Here is an 18,196-nt window from a genome sequence, read left to right as displayed (position 1 = left end):
AGGTGACAGAAGTGCTCTGCGGCCCAGTGGACTGCGGCTGGGGACCCCAGCACTGACGTCTCGCGGACTTTTGGAAAAAGACTTCCAAAAAGTAGCCCAGTTTATTCACAGAGGTAAGGATAAACTTTTGGAAGTTGCCACATCTTATTGTATTTAGTTTCTGATTGTGATGAGTAGCTGAGATCCTGCCACTGAAAGACAATTCTGCACCAAGGCTGAGTGTTGGGGTGGGAGACAGCAAAAAACACTTACGTAAATCACCTTGTCTGAGAGGTTTATAAATTTGGGCTACCCAGGACATCTAAGGGTGGGTGCATCCGAGAGTAACTGAGGTAAGCATGGAGACCTTGTGCCCTGCCGCGCTCCCCAGCTGGGGGACATTCTGGCAGTTGTGCCTCGGCCCCCAGCCATTGCGCCTCACTTGGTGTGTGGTGTGGGGTGACTCACTTGTGTCTTGTCGCACAGGGATAGAGCTGACCCTGCAGATTCAGAGCGACATTGGTGTCAGAGCCACCCTGAAGGAGTTCAAGGAGAGACTGACAGGGGATAAGTACCAGGGGGCCGTGCAGGCTCTCCGGGAGGAGGTTGAGAGCTTCGCCTCTCTCTTCCCTCTGCCTGGCCTGCCCGACTTCTAAAGGAGCCGGTCCGCTCTGGACCCGCCTGGCGCCACAGAGGAAGCCGCCTGCCGGGGGACCCCACTTGAGAAATGGATGAGCTGCTCCACAGGGGAACCGTTGACACTTGGGCCCTCTGACGGGGTTTCTTTTGGACTTTTTTCATATTTTCTTCACAAATCAAAATTTGTTTAAGTCTCACTGTTAGTAATTCTGGGACAGGTTATTAATTAAAGGATTTAAATTTGAACCTGGCTTTCTCACAGCTGGATATAATTCTAGAAAAATAAAATACTATGTAGCCACTTGGCCATAATCATTTAGACCGTGGTGTAGGGCAAAGCTATTAGGAAGATTCTAGCATTTTACTCTCCCTGGCTTTCCTCCACCTTGCTGCAACAGAGAGGAAATGCCCATGTCCACAGCTTGTACACACTGCCCCTCTCACTATCGTGTTATCCAGTGGCATGCCAAAGGAGAACTGAATTCGCCTCTGAACCTTCTGCTGTAAATCAGAAGTGTATGTTAGCCAAGTGCACACAAGATGTACCCAGTATGGTGGGAGGGTTTTGCTTTCAGTAACTCATAAAGTGTGGTGTAGCAATGGTCTCCTCCCTCCATCCTGGGAAGTCGCAGTCCCATCCTGGTGTGAGAATCAACCAGGCTCTCCTGCTCCACCTGAGATAACCAACTCCTTCCCGTAATCAGGAAGCCAAATGTCACCTTCCCAAAGAAACTTTATTTTCACGTAGCTGAAGTGCAAAACATAGATGACCATTTTTAATAAGCACAATCAAATTTTTAACCACAGAATGTCTACAAGAATTATAGCTTTAAAAAATACAACCAATTTTCATATTTCAAAAATATTTGAACTCAAATAAATTAATTTCTTAAAAAGTACACTTCTCATACTATGTGTTTGGCATTGACTCTGGTTAACTCTTGTGCAGCAACACCTACGAGATGCTATCACACACGCGCCAGCCGCACTCTGCACCAGCCGCTGCAACAACTGCAGCTCATGTGGTGGCGGGGACTCACATTCACAAGACGGGACGGGAACATGCAGTAATAAAATAGCTTTTTAAAAAATAACACATATGAATTCATCACATAGGACTATGCTTTTCACTGCAACCTTGAAGGTGGCATTTATCTCAATCTGTGACTCCAGCTATTTAGTGGCAGACAATCCCCGTGAGGCAGCCTGCGGTCCCACCTTGTAGGTGGCAGTCCCTGCAATCTGGGGTCTAGCCTGTTGGCGTTTGCTTTATTGTGGGTGGAGCAGCTGCTACAGAATCCGTGAGTTGTGGGTGACTCAACTTATTTCTGCTACCAAAAGAAATGAGTGACCAGTCCCTACATTTCTGCTACCAAAGTGGTCTTCAATTCAGGGGCCTGAACCCTCCCCAGCTGGAGACAAGCTGCCATCTCCAGGGCTCGCTGTGTACAGCCTCCACTCTTGAGCTGAATAAGCACTCCCAAGAAGCTGGGCCCCTACCAACAGATTAATTGGCTGCAGAGTGTTCATCCCCTCCCCACACCCCCATCCACTCTTGCCGCCTCCTTGCCACTGCTTTAACCAAACCTTAATGAGGTAAGGCCAGGTTAGGTCAGGGCTCGAAGGAGAATGGACTCAGGAAAACTTAGTTTGCCCAGTCTTGTCAGCTGAGATTGGTTTTGCTTTCCAGCCAGAAGTAGAAACTTGATGCTTTTTCCTGTTTGCAGTGTTAAAACCGTATCTCCAGTTTTATTATGTTCCATCACAGTATTGGGGCAAAGCCAGAAAGCTGGCTGGTTTACTTCAAAGCACAAACCAAGGCACTGTCTTCTGTGCTTTTCGGGGAGGTGGGAACGTAAAGGAGACTGCCCACTATAGGGGCTCAGTTCCCCCAAAGGCCTTGCACACCTTCTGATAAACCCCCTGGCTGAGACAATGCTACTGGCTGTGCAGACAAAGACGTGACAGCAGCACTAGACGCTGACCCAACATGCAGTGCTGGGCCTGGGCGGTGGGGCATGTTCAGCACGCGGGCAGCAGTCAGCGCATGCAAGACATTCAGTGAGCAGAGGGCTGCCCTCGGCCTCCAACTGCAGCCGCCCTGGTGCGTGAAATGAAATTGGTGGGCCTTCCTAGGATTGTGAAATGGGACTTGTCGTTTGTGTGAGGTTGAAATCTACTATACTTTGAATATGGCAACTGTTTTCCACCACTGAAGCAAAGAAGGTAAAGGCCAGATGGAGAATGAAAGGTAAAGTACTGCAGTCTATTTCCAAATTCGGGAGCAATGTGTGTAACTTCAACTGTTGGAGTAAATGAGGTATGGAAAAGCCACAATTTCTAAAATCCCAAGGTTCCACCAAAGGAGTGAGGTTCCTGGGGAAACAGGCGTGAGGCAGCAGCTCAGGCTGATGTGTCCTGTGCGATATAAAAAGCTGTGGCCTGATCTCTAAAGTGGGGCTTTTGAAAATGACCAGTCCACAACTACCTGCGTAGCTAGTTTAACCTAGACTGCTTCAGAAACGAGGGAGGGGGATAATGGACTGGAGGAAAAGCTTGACACAAAACTCAAGACAACCAGTTTCAGTACCTGGGCCCTCAAAGCAACAGTGAGGACTGAGGAAGTAGCAAGGGGCACTGATGTCATCTATTTTCTGGGAAGTGTTATTTTTAATGGTTTCATTAAAAACTGATTAACCTTCTACTGGAAGAATACCTCAAATGAAAATTCTTTTTTTTTTTTTTTGAGACGGAGTTTTCGCTCTTGTTGCCCAGGCTGGAGTACAGTGGTGCAGCCTCGGCTCACTGCAACCTCTGCCTCCCAGGTTCAAGTGATTCTCCTGCCTCAGCCTCCCAAGTAACTGGGATTACCCGCACTCACTACCAGACCTGGCTAACTTTTTTTGTATTTTTAGTAGAGACAGGGTTTCACCACGTTAGCCAGGCTGGTCTCGAACTCCTAACCTCAGGTGATCCGCCCGCCTCGGCCTCCCAAAAGTATTGGGATTACAGGCATGAGCCACCACGCCAGGCCTCAACTGAAAATTCTTGATGAGATTAGTCCCACTGCATAGTAGGTTTCAGTCCCCCAGAGTGAAGGGGGCATAGGGAGGGGCAGGGCTTCCCAGTGTTAACTGCCTCTGCCCAAGTTATGACTCAGTCCTGGTACCACTTCAAGATCCCTTTGAAAGGAAACATACTTTGCATCAAGTAATCCTTTGAAACTGCCACATTGAAAAGTTAGTTTTTAACCCAAATATAAATCTGGGAGCTCAAACACTAGTCACGAAGCCATCTTTACTTAATGAAGAACAACCTTGAGGGAGACTGGCCCTGCTTGCCACTTCTATGGCTGCCCCTGAGACAGTCTGTTCTGTTCATGCCCCAGCAGCCTTTTGCCTTAGGTCTCAGGACCTTCCGAACCACCCTTGAAAGTGTGTGCCAGCAAATACCCCAAGTGGACTTCTACTTAGGACCACTTGAGTGCACAGCTTCAGCTTCTAGAAGGCCAAGTGTGGCTGCAATTCAGGATCTGCCCCAAACTCATGAGCCTTTCCCAAGTTTCCCAGGCAAGAGTATGAGCTGTGAATTTCTGTGTTAGGGACAGGAATGCCACAGTGGTGGGGCCAATGATCACTTTCTGACCTTCCTGCCTTCTCAGATAAAATGTTGCACAGTTATGGCCATGGAGGCGTAAGTAGACAGCAATTAGCCAGCCAGTGAGAAAACAAATCAGCATCTAGAACAGGAGGAGGGGGAGCCGTACAGATAAGAGAGCCCATGATGAGAAGCAGGCTCCCTGCACAGCCTCTGCCTCCGGCGCAAGTAACAGACGTTTCACATTTAAAGGCTGCCAAGGTATTGCTGGCGACTCTCCTGTCTGTGAACATGTGCAACGGGCACAGGTACAGAGAACCAATGAGATGTAGGCAGCGCCATCTGCCACAAAAGGTTCTCCATCACAGCCCCAGGAGCAAAATCAAACACCTCTGGTGGGAACAAGGACCCTGAACAGAAGCCAACGGCTGGAGCCAACGGGCCATGCCCTTACAATGAGGACTTGGACAAGGAGGGAACCACTGGAGTGATGTGATGCAAGCCCTCTTTGGTCACTCTCGGCTTCCACCGGGGTCTCTGCCTCCTTGATGAGAAGAGAAGCTGGCTGGCTCCGTGATGACCTCGAGTGCGTACTACAGGCCGATGGGCAGGCCGGGCCTCAGCAGTAGGCGCCAACAGATGCACACCCAGGGCTGATTCAGGTCCATTTCAGCACAATTTTTGTGGAACAAATCAAAGAAGCAGTAATACCCAGAGCTGTCCCCACTTAGGGAATAAAATTTTCAAGGCTGCAAGAAACCCTCTGTCTACAAACCAGTGGCCATTGCCTAAGGAGGCTCGGGGAGGCCAGGGGATCACTGTCAGTGGGACAGGTGCTGAACCAGGGGTGTCTCCTTCCCAGTCTCAAACTTGTCCTCAGAAGGGAGACTCAACTGGGGATGGCCACGAGCTGTGGTGACTGAGGTGCACACAGCCTCCCAAAGGCAGAACCTGAAGAGCGTCACGTGGTAGCTCATCCAGGAAATCCAGCCATTTGAGTTCTCATCGGCTGGGCTGACCACCTGCACCAGCTGACTAAACAGAACCGTGCTGTCCAGTGCCCACGAGACCCAGTGAGAGGTAGTGAAGTGGTTGCAAAGGTTTGTGTGGGTGGGAGCTGCAGTGTGGCCTCTGCCATGTTCACACGGGTCTGCAGACCTTCCCCACGAGGACAGTCAGTGCTCACGCACTCTGGCCAGCAGGAGCCAGTGGGCCACCCAGGAGGGCTGTTGACTGCTCCTCCCTTGCGTGGCGGGGATGGCCTCATGGCACCTCAGCCCTGCTCTGCCTGCTGTGCTCTCCAGCCCCCAGGTGGTGCTCACCATTGGCTTTGGTCACTTGTGCCCGCTTCACACGGGGACTAGGGAACACTCTGCTCGTTCCTGGCGAAAGAGTGTAGGGGGTGAGTCCCAAGGCCCGCTCACAGGCATTTCTCTCCCAGGTAAAGGTGGTGAGGACAGGGGACAGGGTGCTGTTCACGCTCTGTGGCCCTGAGGCCAAGGCTGCATGTTTCCCACAACCCAAAGGGTGGCAGCCTTTCTCCCTCCCACTGGCTGGTCCAGGGCCTCCCCTGGGACAGCAGGCTCCAGGAGGCAAATAAAGGTCTGCATCTGGGTCTGAAGGAGGTGATGGGTGTTCTGCCCTCCTGTTTTCCATCAAACCACAACAGTTACCGAGCTGCCGCCCTCGCTCATTTTGCCACTCAAGTGTCCGGCAATGCTGAATATGGTCAGTGTGCTCCTCCCATCAGGTTTTGGCCTTCCTGCCCTCACCCTACCCCACCAAGGGACTGGTGGCTTCCCTTCTGCCCTGGCTGCCAGTCCTCAGAAAACCAAGGCCCCCTCTACATCCAGGGGCCTCTCTTCACCAGGGAGCCGAATGTAGCTGTCACCATCCCTCCAGATGCCTTTAGAGGGACCCAGGCTCCACTTCTGCCCACGTCCAATTTGAAAACTACCAGGAGCCACGTGGGAACCATGCTGCCAGACACCAGAAACCTAAACAGTCCAGTTCAGGCAACTGTTTGGTCATGCCAACCCCTCCCCTCCCCATACCCTGAGTCACAGGTCTTGGTCACAGTGGCTGGGACCGACCTCAGATTTTATACAAAAAGCTGGGGACATAGTCAAACCTGAGCATGGGGTGGCTGGTCCCTGGAGATTCCTGCATGTAGTGCAGCTTCAGCAGCTCAGCCAGGTACTGGACCACCCTGACATCCTCATTCACCAGACCCAGGGTCAGCTTTAGGAAGCTCGCCTGGCGGCTGGCTAGCAGCTCCGCTGTCTCCTTGTCGTGCGTAGGCAGGTGCAGGTGGTGGCAGAAGGTGTAGAGGAAGGCCTTAGAGCAGAGCTGAGTGAGCATGCTCTGGACATGCAGGTAGTAGGTGCTGCCCCGCTTGATCTGTGTGCGGTGGTCTGCCAGGCGGGGCACTAGGGTGCCTCTGTAAAGGGGGCAGCGCAGGGTTTTGTTGTCAAGGTCCAGGATGCTCATGTAGCGGCTGTAGCGACTCAGGGCATGAAGGGTACCGGCACCGGCAGGGGAGGCCACTCTGAAACAGACAGGCCAAGGTCAGGAGGAAGGGCAAGGGCCGGGAAAGTGGAGGCAGAAGCTTGGGAGGTGAGGCCTCCTGTCCCCAGGCCAGCATCCACCTAGCCAGCATGCACTGGCTCTTCCTGGAAGACAAATCTGATCATCGTGATCTTCAAAGGGCTCCTCACCACTCTTATGGTCAAGGTCAAACGCAGTGGGTGGCCCACAAAGCCCTTTCTGGTCTAATTCCTGCTGAATGGACTCTTTTTTGGAGCCCTGACAAGCTTTCAGTGGGGCCTCAAAATTAGAAACCTCTTTGTTCAGGCCGGGTGGCTCACGCCTGTAATCCCAGCACTTTGGGAGGCCGAGGCGGGTAGATCACGAGGTCAGGAGATTGAGACCATCCTGGCTCACGTGGTGAAACCCCGTCTCTACTAAAAATACAAAAAATTAGCCGGGCGTGGTGGCGGGCGCCTGCAATCCCAGCTACTTGGGAGGCTGAGGCTGGAGAGTGGCGTAAACCTGGAAGGTGGAGCTTGCACTGAGCCGAGATCGTGCCACTGCACTCCAGTCTGGGCGACAGAGTGAGACGCTGTCTCAAAAACAAAACAAACAAACAAACGAACAAACAAAACCTCTTTGTTCTGCCTGAAATAACCTCTCTCCCTCTTGTACCCATATTCAGCCTTCCCCAAGCCTCTCCTGCTTTCTCGCTGTGACCTTGGCCAAATTCATTAACCTCTCGGAGCCTCATCTATAAGATGGAGATAACAGTTCCTACTGTCTTTATTTACAGACAGGGTCTTGCTCTGTTGCCCAGGCCGGCATGCAGTGGCACAATCGTGACTCACTGCAGCCTTCACCTCCGGGGCTCAAGCAATCCTCCCACCTTGGCCTCCCAAGTAGTTGGTACTACAGGCGTATGCCACCACGCTCGGGTAATTTTTTGCAGAGAAGAAAGCTTGCTATGTTTCCCAGGCTGGTATTGAACCGCTGGGCTCAAGTGATCCTTCTGCCTTAGCCTCCCGAAGATTTAGGATTATAGGCATGAGCCACTGTACGGGCCAGTTACTACTATTACATCCCTCATGGGGTCGCTGTGGAGACAAAATGAGTGATGTTTAGGACAATGCTGTCCTCAGTAGGCGCTGTCATCACTATCACTACTTTTAGCCTAGCACTGACCAGTGGGGTGACTGCTGTTTGTTCACTGGCTTCTCCCCACTGAACAAGGAGCTCCAAGATTCTAGAGTCCCAGAACTGCATCTGATCTGGTCTCATGCCCCAATGCCTGGCACATCAGAGCCAGGAAAGCCAGTATTCACTCGGTGAGGGGAGTGGTTCCTTAAACATCCTCCTGGAGCAGCTTCCTCAGAGCAGCAGGGACTGCCCTGTAGGGCCTGGACATTTAGGGTTTATGTCAGACAGGTATGGTGTAAAAAGGACTGACGGTGACTTGGGACCAAGGTAATCTCATAGTACTTTTCCCTTCCTGGGTTTTATCTTCTTGTACATTTAACAATCATTTACAGAGCATCTGTAACATCCCGGCATTGCCCTGAGAGCTAACCCTGTAATGAAGAATGACCTAGAACTCTTGTCCTGCATGAGCTCAGTCTGACTGGGAAGAAATGTGCACAAGTACAGCAAAGTGAAGGGAGATGAGGTCTCATTCTCCTTGAGAAAGGTTGTAGTTGGGAAGACCTGGGGGATTTGTAGAGGTACCTTAGAACTGGCCCTCAGAAGCACAGAGGGCTCTAGGGACTGAGGAGGGTGTGGCAGACCAAGGCAAAAGCAAGGTCACAGAGATGGGACAGCTGAGACACAAAGGCCATGCATCCTGCATGCATCCTGACCACCGGGACAGCGCTGGGCTATGGACTGCATGCATCCCACGGGCATGGAGGAGTTGGGGACTGCAGGTGGCTGACAGCTAAGAAAGCTCACAAGGGCAGTGAGATGCTCTCCTCAACCCATACTGCATGGCCCCTGTGTTCTGGTTGTGGGGCCTTCTCAGCTCTCTATTGCCTTCACTCTCACCTCCCAAAGCGGGGCCAGCCAGAGTCAAACACCTCCCAAGCTCTGCACATTCAGATCCACAGGTGCTGCCGCCACAGGGCACCCAGGCCTCACCTCCCACCTTTTTGCCCCTCCATCTCTGCCAGGATACCTGCTCCCAGGCCCAGCATCCCCTGATGCAGCTCTGACACTTGCCCCAACAGTGACACTTCTTTTGGAAGAAGCTGGCTATTCTAACTGTTCCTCCACTTCTGTTTCCATAAAGCTCCTCCTCAGGAAGCCAGATGACACTGGAAGGGAGAAGCCTCAGGCCTCCAGCCCCCAGGCGCACGGCACCCCAACTGCAGCTTCACGTTGCACTTCCCATGCCCGCTGTGGGAGGACACCTCTATGACCAATGAGCACACAGAGGACTGGGTGAGGTGGCAGCTTGTGCAAGGTCACCAGGCTAGCTAGTGGTCAAGCCAGGACTCAACCCAGGGTCTCTGACACACACTAGGCTAGCACTTTCTCCCGCCAGAACTATGCTCTGCTTTTTGGTCCGGGCTTGTGACTGCTGCTTAGTGAGCAATACAGTGACTCCTGGTGTTCACTTAAAATGAGAGCAGGGCCAGGTTCACGCCTGTAATCCCAGCACTTCAGAAGGCTGAGGTGGGCCGATCATTTGAGACCAGTCTGGCCAACATGGTGAAACGCTGTCTCTACAAAAAATACAAAAATTAGCCTGGCAAGGTGGCGCACGCCTATAGTCCCAGTTACTGGAGAGGCTGAGGCACGAGAATAACCTGAGCCTAGGAGGCAGAGGCTGCAGTGGGCCGAGATCACATCACTGCACTCCAGCCTGGGCAACAGAGCAAGACTCTGTCTCAAAAAAAAAAAAAAAAACCCGCAAATGACAGGAGACCAGCTTGGTGGTTTAGTCATCTCTTATCCCCACAGATGGCTGACCCAACTACAAGCACTTCCAGGCAGAGTGAAAAAAACCAAGGCCAAGCAAGACTGGTGTTCTGAAGTGAGAGTTCTGAGAGTCCATCATGTGAGCAGTGGGCCTGAGTGAGGAGAGACACTTCTGGACCATGGTGCTCAGAGTGCAGAGCCTCTGCAGCGCAACACCTCTGAGGACAGGAAGGTCACAGCCACTGAAGACATTCTCCTGCTCATGATTTTTAAAGCTGGGCCTCAGGTGGGCCCCAGTCTGCCTGCCTGTGTCGGTGCCGGTTCCACCCTCTGAGCACTTCTCAGGGCCCGGCACTGCACTGTGCTGTGCTTTTTGGACGTGCACTAAACGTGGAGCCTTCCAATGGCTCTCAGGTGGGCCCCGGGAGCCCTTCAGAGGTGTTCAACACGATCGGGTGACTGAATGAATAAGATGGCTGGTCCGAATCCAGACAGCGAGTGGTGGCACACCAGGACCTGACCCAGACCACCGACTGCTCCCGCTTACTGCCACGGCCCACAACAGTTTCACCTTATGATACCCTCAGGCGGTGTCTTCTCACACCTCCCCCAGGAATTCTGTGGGTGAGCTGTAGTCCATCCCATTCGGCCCCGCAGGGGACCCTCCAGGGTACAGGGCTCCCCACCCCTGCCCGCCGCACCTCACGCCTGCGCAGGACGCTGGAGGCAGATACTCCCAGCACCCAACATCTGCGCATGCTCTGAAGGTTGAAGGAGCACTTATAGGGACAGCGGCCTAACCCTTTCCCCCGGAGTCGTCTGTCCCTTCTGATGAGCCTTTTGCTTTTATAGAGGGATGCTCCCTGCCGTCTGGCTGGTGAGGGCCACAGAGAAATTCCATGTCTTACCTCACACCAACCGAATCAGAACCTCGAGGGGTGTGATTCAGGAATTCATGATTTTTAAAACTTTCCTGGCTGGGCGTGGTGGCTCACGCCTGTAATCCCAGCACTTTGGGAAGCCAAGGCGGGCAGATCACCTGAGGTTAGGAGTTCCAGACCAGCCTGGCCAACATGGTAAAACCCCATCTCTACTAAAAATAGAAAAGTTAGCCGGGGGTGGTGGCAGGCACCTGCAATCCCAGCTACTTGGGAGCCTGAGGCAGGAGAATTGCTTGAACTCAGGAGGTGGAGGTTGCAGTGAGTCAAGATGGTGCCATTACACTCCAGCCTGGGGGACAATGGCGAGACTTCGTCGCAAAAAAAAAAAAAATAAAATAAAAAAAAAAACTTTCTCTAGGCCGGGCGCGGGGGCTCAAGCCTGTAATTCCAGCACTTTGGGAGGCCGAGACGGGCGGATCACGAGGTCACAAGATCGAGACCATCCTGGCTAACATGGTGAAACCCCGTCTCTACTAAAAACTACAAAAAACTAGCCGGGCGAGGTGGCGGGCGCCTGTAGTCCCAGCTACTCAGGAGGCTGAGGCAGGAGAATGGCATGAACCCGGGAGGCGGAGCTTGCAGTGAGCTGAGATCTGGCCACTGCACTCCAGCTTGGGCGACAGAGCGAGACTCCGTCTCAAAAAAAAAAAAAAAAAAAAAAAAAAAAAAAACTTTCTCTAATAATTCTGACACAGCTCGGGGACAGATGGGGATTGGCAACCACCTAAGAACTGCAACCCCCTCACATGACAGACAATGAAATGGAAACCAGAGAGGGGGATGATTTGTTAAAAGTAACACAGTGGTAGGAACTGGGCCCTGTCTAGAAGCCAGGCTTCCTGATTCTGGCTCCACCACACCAATATGCCTCATCCCTATCTGGCCAAGGCCCTTCCCCAGCACCTGGAACCAGTTACCTCTGCAAGCCAATAAGCTTCCACTTCTGAAAATCCATAATGTGCAAAGGGGAGGAGGCCCAATGTTTCACGGGCTTAGCGTAGCAGCCATAGCTGGGGACAAAGATAGCCAGTGCAGTCACAAGCTTCCTGACTATGGCCTCATCTTCCCCCAGGACCACGAGTGTCCTCCCGCTGAGCAGGGAGTAGATGGCTGGGTGGGCAAAGGGGTACTGGCGGATGAATTTTAAGGCGTTCTGGCCAGCCCTCTTTTTATGCCTATCGGAAGACAGGCCAGCAGGATAAGCAGAAGGGATCCTGTCCGAGCTGGTGGAAGCTACACTGCTCACATAGCTGGTGGTGTCTGAGTAGTTATCCAGGCTGGTCTTACTGATGTCCCGGCTAGCCAGCACGTGGCTTGGGTCCAGCTCATAAGCGGGAAACCCTTCACAACTGTCGTCTCGGGAAGAAGGGCTGGCATTTTCCATTGAAAAGTCTACACGGAACCCCTGGTCCTTCTGCCTGTGGCGCTGTGGGGGGCTGCTCACCACTCCATCCTCGTCAGAGTGTGTGTGGGCTGGACTGGAGGGCAGCACCAGCTGACCGTCGCTCTCCTTCCCAATACAGCAGGAGTCTATTTGTGATGGGGTGTTTTCCATGCTGCCCTCCTCCGTCTCACCCAGCTCCGGAGGACTAATGCTTGCCTGGAAGTGGATGGCTCCCTCATTGCCATCTGGATATGATTCTTCTTCATTAATGGCACTTGGGTAGCTGGCCTTAAAGTCATCAGGGATGAGGGCCTCAGAGGGGCAGGTACTGAGGACTTCAATACTGTCCTCGCTGATGGTCCTGTGGCTGACTGCTTTGCTCCGGACTACCTGGGGGCTCAATGGTACCGTGAGGCTGGCCTGGCTGTCAGACTTAGAAAGCACAGACGTGGATTTCTCCGTGCCCAAAACTTCAATGCTTTCACCACTGCTGATACTCCCTTTCATATCCATATCCAGGTAGTCCAAGTTTTCCTGGGGGTCAAAACTGCTCAACTCCGTCACCTCCACTTCCTTGTACTCCTCATCTCCCAGTTCCTGCTCCATCTTGATCAGCACAGACTCCACACTGGACTTGTAAGAACCAACACTAATTAATACTTTAGGAATTGGGCATTCTTCTAGAGACCTGGAAGGCGGCCTGTCTTGACTGGGCTTAGAGGGTATGCGTTCTTGCTTCTCCACCATCCTGTCATCGACCTCCACAAAGTCTTCAAAGAGAAAGTTTGTTATGTGCTGTTGTTTTAGAAGTGCTCTATCAATCTGACTGGTCAGGAGGTAACACAGGTCTCCTCTGAACATGTGTTCAATGTGGCTGAGCTGAGTCAGGGTCTGGGTGAAATATTCAGTGTCACAGAGCTCCTCTAAGGTCTTCAACTTCTTGTCAAAACACTTGGTGGACTTTGCTTTGATAAGTTTTGGGGTGTAGGCTGGTCTGCAGGTGTAAAGGTCTGTGTCGGCAGACTCATCAGGGTTAGAGGTAGTGGATGCCTGGCTGGCCTGATCCTGGATGTGCTCCATCTCACCAGGACACAAATCACACCCCTTCAACTTCCGATGAGGGTATGAGCGGATCTGCTTCAGCAGGTCTTGATGTTCAATGATGGACTTCTCCACACTGGCCAGTTCATTGGCTTTCTCAATTGCCTGAGATGAGTAAAAGCCTTTGTCGTTGGCTTTCTTCTGGATCTCCGTTTCCGTGTGCAGCACTGTCCTGGTGTAATCCAAGTCTTTCAGCTTTTTTTCAAGTTCCCCAGCAAATGCTTTCCTGTTGCCAGTTTTCAAGCACTCAGAAGCTCTGGAAAATTCGGCTGAAAGCTCCTGGAACTGCTGCATGATTTTATGCTGGTCTGCAGAGATATAAGCCATGCAAAACGGCCTCACGAAGCCACGGGCCTCCAGGTCGTATAGGGTAAGGTGGTGCACGTATGCAAAGGCTCCCTCCTTGGAATCTCCCAGCACCACCTTGGAGTCCTCCACGAAGTTCAGCTTGGGGTAGGCAGATCCAGGAGGATGGCCCACGAAGGAAGCCTGGTAATCCACCGACATGATACGCAGGGAGAAGTAATTGAGATCAAAAGTGCCAAAAACTTTGGTGTCATTGGGGATGGTCAGTAACGGTTGGGGTCCCACCTGCTCAGAGAACTCGGAAATAAGAATGAAGTCCCTCGAAAACTTGGCCCCAGACAGTTTTGACCAGGGGTTAGCACCCTGGTTGGCGAAGGGGAAGAGCGGCACCGAGTACTCCTCAGGGAGGGCCGGCTCATTGTAAGGCTCTTCCTCATATTCTTCCTCTTTAGTGAAGGCCACTACGTCAGGGGCGCTGATCATATTTCCAGATGTATGAAGAAAACATTGAGAGGAAGTGGGAAAGAATGCGGGGTTAATCGACGCGCAGAAGGCAGGCCTCCGGAGAAGGAAGCGAAGCCCTTACCGCCTTCTTTGCGACTCCCCGAACCCGGGGTCCTAGGCAGCTTCTCACACACCCGAGGACTCGAACTCTAGCCGCCCCCTCGGAGTTGTAGCTCCTCCGGAGCTCTCGGAGGCCTCATGAACGCCAAGGCCGCAGGCCCAAATGCCCTTCTCTTCTTCCTCCGGCGAGCGCGGCCAGCACAAGAAACCTGCAATGAGGTCACCTGCACTCCCTGAAACTCACCGCGACAAGCAACAGCCCTCGCTGTGAACAAGGCTTAACGCGAGGCTACGGGACGCCGCAGGGGTCAGCCAAGCGCTGCCGGCCCTCACTGCCCGAGGGCAGAAACCGTCGCGGCTCCTAGGACGCCACAACCCGGATTCAGCTACCGCGGCGCCGCCATCTTGGTGTCACATGATTCCTGGTGTCGGCGCCGCGTGACCCGGAAGCGTCCTCGTAGACTTCCGAGCAGGAGGAAAAAAAGTCATGAGAAAGAGAAGGCCTTGGATGGGAGTGTCCGGCGGCTTCCCCCAAGAAGGAGTGTGATTAACCAACCACTGCTGGGAAGGAGGGGAAAGTGGGGCGGAGTGAGTCGGGGGGGCGGTGGTAGGGGGAAACGTGCTTGGACGAGGGGCGCGGGCCAGTCTGGGAGTTGTAGTTCCAGGTCGCTGTGGGGCGCGCGCCTGGCGGAAGTGGCTGGAGAAGGCGGGCGGAAGCTGCACGCCAAGGTACTGGGTTCGGTGCTGAGGCGGCGGCTGCGACACGGAAAAGACTGAGTGACTGAAGCTCCAAAGGCCAGCAGGCTGGTGGGGACGTGACCGAAGCGAGGCTCTAGTTCCTTTTCGGTGGGCGCCAGTTGAGCATCGCCTCTGGCTTCCCCAGGATGCGCCGGCAGCCGGGGAGCGGCTGCAGGCGCGGGGCCTAAGGATGATCTTTCCTGTCCTACGCTCCGCGCTCCGGTGGCTGCGACAGCCCGGAGACCGTGCCTTTTCCCGCCCCGCCATGGAGGTGGCCCTCCGAGGCGTGCGGAAGGTCCTCTGTGTGGCCGAAAAAAACGACGCGGCCAAGGGGATCGCCGACCTGCTGTCCAACGGGCGCATGAGGCGGGTAAGAAAGCGCGTTCCGATCAGCTGCGTGCCTTAAGGGAGGCCCGCCGAGCCGGACAGCGTGGTGGGCGCCGCCAATCGAGATGAAGGCGATTATCTCCCATTTCTCAGGCCTCACCGCCCCTCGTCTGGATTATTGCGGTGGCCTCCTGTCTGCTATCCGACTGGAGTGCATTTTAAAACGTAGTTGAGATATTTCACTCATTTGCTTGGAAACCTTTTGTTTTCCTTGTCCTGAGCAGGTTCCCAAACTTGTCTGATTCTCGGAACCGCCTCGGGCACTGGCTGCCCTTTGGGTCTTGTGTGAGATTGGGGAAGTCTGTATTTTACTGTTCTTCCCTCGAGATTCAGAAATTCATTTGGGGACTACTGACCAGATTCCCTTAACTTGGCGTTCAAGCCCTGCCCGATCGCTCCCCAGCCAACCTAGCCCTCCCCATCCTGTGCCACATCCACTGCGTTCTACAGCCCTTGTGACTTTCCAGCCTCAAAGTACACCGTGACAGGAACACGGTAAGGTTTGGGGATTAGAGATGATGAACTGATTCTGAGAGAGGTAAGTGGTAAGAATGTGTTCTACACACACACGGGAGGCACAAACCAAAGGAGGATAAGAAAAAGTTTCATAAAGGAGGTGCCACGGGAGACGTAGAAAACTGTCCAGGAAAATATCTCAGATAACAAAAGTAGATCCTGAAATGGTTTTCTGGAGAACTTTTCTAAGAGCGTGGGTGGAAGTTCCTTGCTCGTTTTTCTTTAGTGCCCGGGGTCCTAAGACGCGTTTCCAGTTAAAGGATAGTGGGAGTGGAGCCAGGGTTGTGTGAATGTTGGCTGACAGCTTTACCTGTTTCCAGTGCTAGAAGTCCTGGTGACCAGCCCCAAGGTTTGTCTACTTCTAGGGCTCTGGGCCTCTTGAAAAATGGTCCTCCTACACCTAACTACTTATCCTTCAAGGCTCTGCTGAATTCATTTTTTCTCTCTCTCTCTTTCTTTTTTCTAAGCAATTCAGAGGTCTTGTATTTATCTGTTTTTAACCTAACATGCCATGAATCCATAGGGAATAGGTTCCAGCAGCCCAGGCTCCTTTCCATTGGTTCTCACAAGGTATACTTCCCTCAATGGAACGGGCTGGCACTTCAGTTGAACCCTTTCTCTTTGACTTGCTTCTTCTTTGATCATTTTCTTTCACACATTTCAGGAAGGAACTTGGCTCTTAGAGTGGTTAATATGCTCAACAGAAACATTAATTCTTTTGGCAAGAATCTAGCCCTTGTTCGCAGAAGTGCCAACAGCATCCTAGGTAACATAGACTTTTCCAGTTCTGCCATGTAACATTTGTGGGTCATTGGTTTTTGAACAATATCCATTCTTATTCAGTCCTCAAGATCACCTTCATTGTAGATTCTGGTGTCTGTGGCCAGAGGAACTCCGTGTTTTTGTTTTGTTTGTTTGTTTGTTTGTTTTGAGATGGAGTTTTGCCCTTGTTGCCCAGCGTGGAGTGCAGTGGTGTGATCTCAGCTCACTGCAACCTCTGCCTCCCGGGTTCAAGCGATTCTCCTGCCTCAGCCTCCCTAGTAACTGAGATTACAGGCGCCCGCCACCATGCCCAGCTAATTTTTTGTATTTTTAGTAGAGGTGGGGTTTCACTGTGTTGGCCAGGCTGTTCTCAAACCCCTGACCTCAGGCCATCCACCTGCTTAGCCTCCCAGAGTGCTGGGGTTACAGGTGTGAGCCACTGCGCCCAGCCCAAACTCCGTGTTTTCTATAAGGCCAGGAGAGCATATATCAGATGCCTCGTCCCCTGTTCATCATTTTGGCAAATTACTCCAAGATGGCAATTCCAGCCAAAAGGAAATACTTTTCTTGGAAGGAGAAATTTTATTATTTTTATGTACAGAAAGCGCAACAGTGTGTACTTAACCCAGTTTAGTGGCAAATTCTTTAGCCTTTGCCTTTTCTCGGTTGGTAATGCAAGCTACAGATTTTGGACCCAGGGCATTGCCTCCCTTGTGACAGCAGATCTCATATGTCATTGTAATTTGTTCTGCCAGCTTCCACCAGCTTAGCCAGAGCTCCTTTGTCTTCCAGAAAGTTAACCTGTGTGAAGGTGACAGTGGTACAGGTCTTCCTGTGGAACTTGACACCCCAGTCTTGACAGTGCGGTAGAGAATCCCCATCTTAGGACACAGCGCAGGCAGGAAGACAGCCAGCTCAATGGGATCCACCACCAGCTGACCCTTCATGTTCTCTACCAAGTTGTTGGCGGTGTCAACCCCTGCTTGAAGTGTAGGTGGTCTCTTAGTAGGGACATCCCCTTTGCTGGCAGCTTTCTTCTCAGCCTGGGCCAACAGTTTCAATCTCTTCCCGTGCTGTGTCTCTTGTCTGTACTGTGGGCAAGCTTAAGCAATTGAGTAGCTTAAGTTTGGTAGTCTGAGGCCTGGGTGAACTGGTCAATCCCAGGTGGCACATCAGCCGCTTATAGAGGACAGCGGCTCTGCCGCTGCAGCCAGTTATAGCAGGACTATTTGACAAAGTGGGTGAGGCCCTTCAGCTAGATGTCCAATGCCAAAATTCTTAGGGCTTTTTCTCAAATGAGATTTACCACCTTATTGGCCTACTGCTGCTCCATGACAGCGGGGGCCAGGGCCACTTTCTTCTCTTTGGCCTCCTTTCCTTTTGGCATCTTGGGCAGCTAGAGGAGAGAGGCTGCTGAAATGTCTCATCTTCAAGGAATCCTTCCCTCACCACCTCTTCCCCCACACTAGGTCAGAGACCCTTACTGACATGCTGTCATAGCACTCTATTCTACTTGAAAGGCATCTACTAGTTACAGTTAAATAATGGGATGTGCAGTCATTTATTTGATTTTTGTCACTGCCTCTCCTTGGACTCTACGCTCCAAAGGGCAGTGATTATATTTTAATTGCTATGTCCTAACGCCTGTTATGGTGTCTGGAATGCAGGAAACTTTCAATAAATATTAATACTTGGGCTGGGCGCAACAGCTCACGCCTGTAATGCCAGCAGTTTGGGAGGCTCAAGCAGGTGGATCACCTGAGGTCATGAGTTCAAGATCAACCTGGCCAACATGGCGAAACCCCTCTCTACTAGAAATACAAAAATTAGCCATGTG

The 18,196-nt window shown here is 52.3% G+C and overlaps 3 protein-coding genes across 5 annotated transcripts in view; 2 read left to right on the top strand and 1 right to left on the bottom strand.

Annotated features, from left to right (window-relative positions):
• Positions 1-919, top strand: part of SHMT1 (serine hydroxymethyltransferase 1 (soluble)) — a 53,047-nt gene extending 52,128 nt beyond the window's left edge. Inside the window, exons 10-11 of the mRNA XM_011975305.1 lie at positions 1-113; positions 466-919. The exon at positions 1-113 is cut by the window's left edge and continues 21 nt beyond it. Coding sequence (XP_011830695.1) covers positions 1-113; positions 466-635 — 283 coding nt within the window. The 3' untranslated portion in view covers positions 636-919. The remainder of the gene's footprint in view (positions 114-465) is intronic.
• Positions 920-1,333: 414 nt separating this feature from the next.
• SMCR8 (Smith-Magenis syndrome chromosome region, candidate 8) lies at positions 1,334-14,537 on the bottom strand. The gene is made up of 3 exons (XM_011975286.1): positions 11,519-14,537; positions 6,183-6,763; positions 1,334-1,824 (listed from the first exon to the last, which is right to left on the bottom strand). The coding sequence occupies exons 1-2, from the start codon at positions 13,873-13,875 to the stop codon at positions 6,310-6,312; spliced, it is 2,811 nt and encodes a 936-aa protein (XP_011830676.1). The 5' UTR covers positions 13,876-14,537; the 3' UTR covers positions 1,334-1,824; positions 6,183-6,309.
• A 35-nt stretch (positions 14,538-14,572) lies between these two features.
• Positions 14,573-18,196, top strand: part of TOP3A (topoisomerase (DNA) III alpha) — a 55,270-nt gene continuing 51,646 nt past the window's right edge. For 2 of the 3 annotated variants that reach the window (XM_011975284.1, XM_011975283.1), the window contains exon 1: positions 14,573-15,064. In XM_011975284.1, the coding sequence (XP_011830674.1) occupies positions 14,885-15,064 (180 nt within the window). In that variant the 5' untranslated portion in view covers positions 14,573-14,884. The remainder of the gene's footprint in view (positions 15,065-18,196) is intronic. The other variant, XM_011975285.1, reaches the window with a different exon arrangement.

Source organism: Mandrillus leucophaeus, unplaced genomic scaffold (genome assembly GCF_000951045.1).
Source record: "Mandrillus leucophaeus isolate KB7577 unplaced genomic scaffold, Mleu.le_1.0 Scaffold153, whole genome shotgun sequence".
In the NCBI taxonomy this organism is placed as follows: Eukaryota; Metazoa; Chordata; class Mammalia; order Primates; family Cercopithecidae; genus Mandrillus; species Mandrillus leucophaeus.
This window is presented reverse-complemented; position numbering and strand designations above follow the sequence as displayed.

Bases quoted from the DNA above. Each gene is read 5' to 3' on its own strand.
- SMCR8 (XM_011975286.1), bottom strand. From the start codon at position 13,875: ATGATCAGCGCCCCTGACGTAGTGGCCTTCACTAAAGAGGAAGAATAT. The intron at 6,764-11,518 runs GTAACTGGTTCC...TGTCTGTTTCAG, and splicing joins AAGCTTATTGGCTTGCAGAG to AGTGGCCTCCCCTGCCGGTG.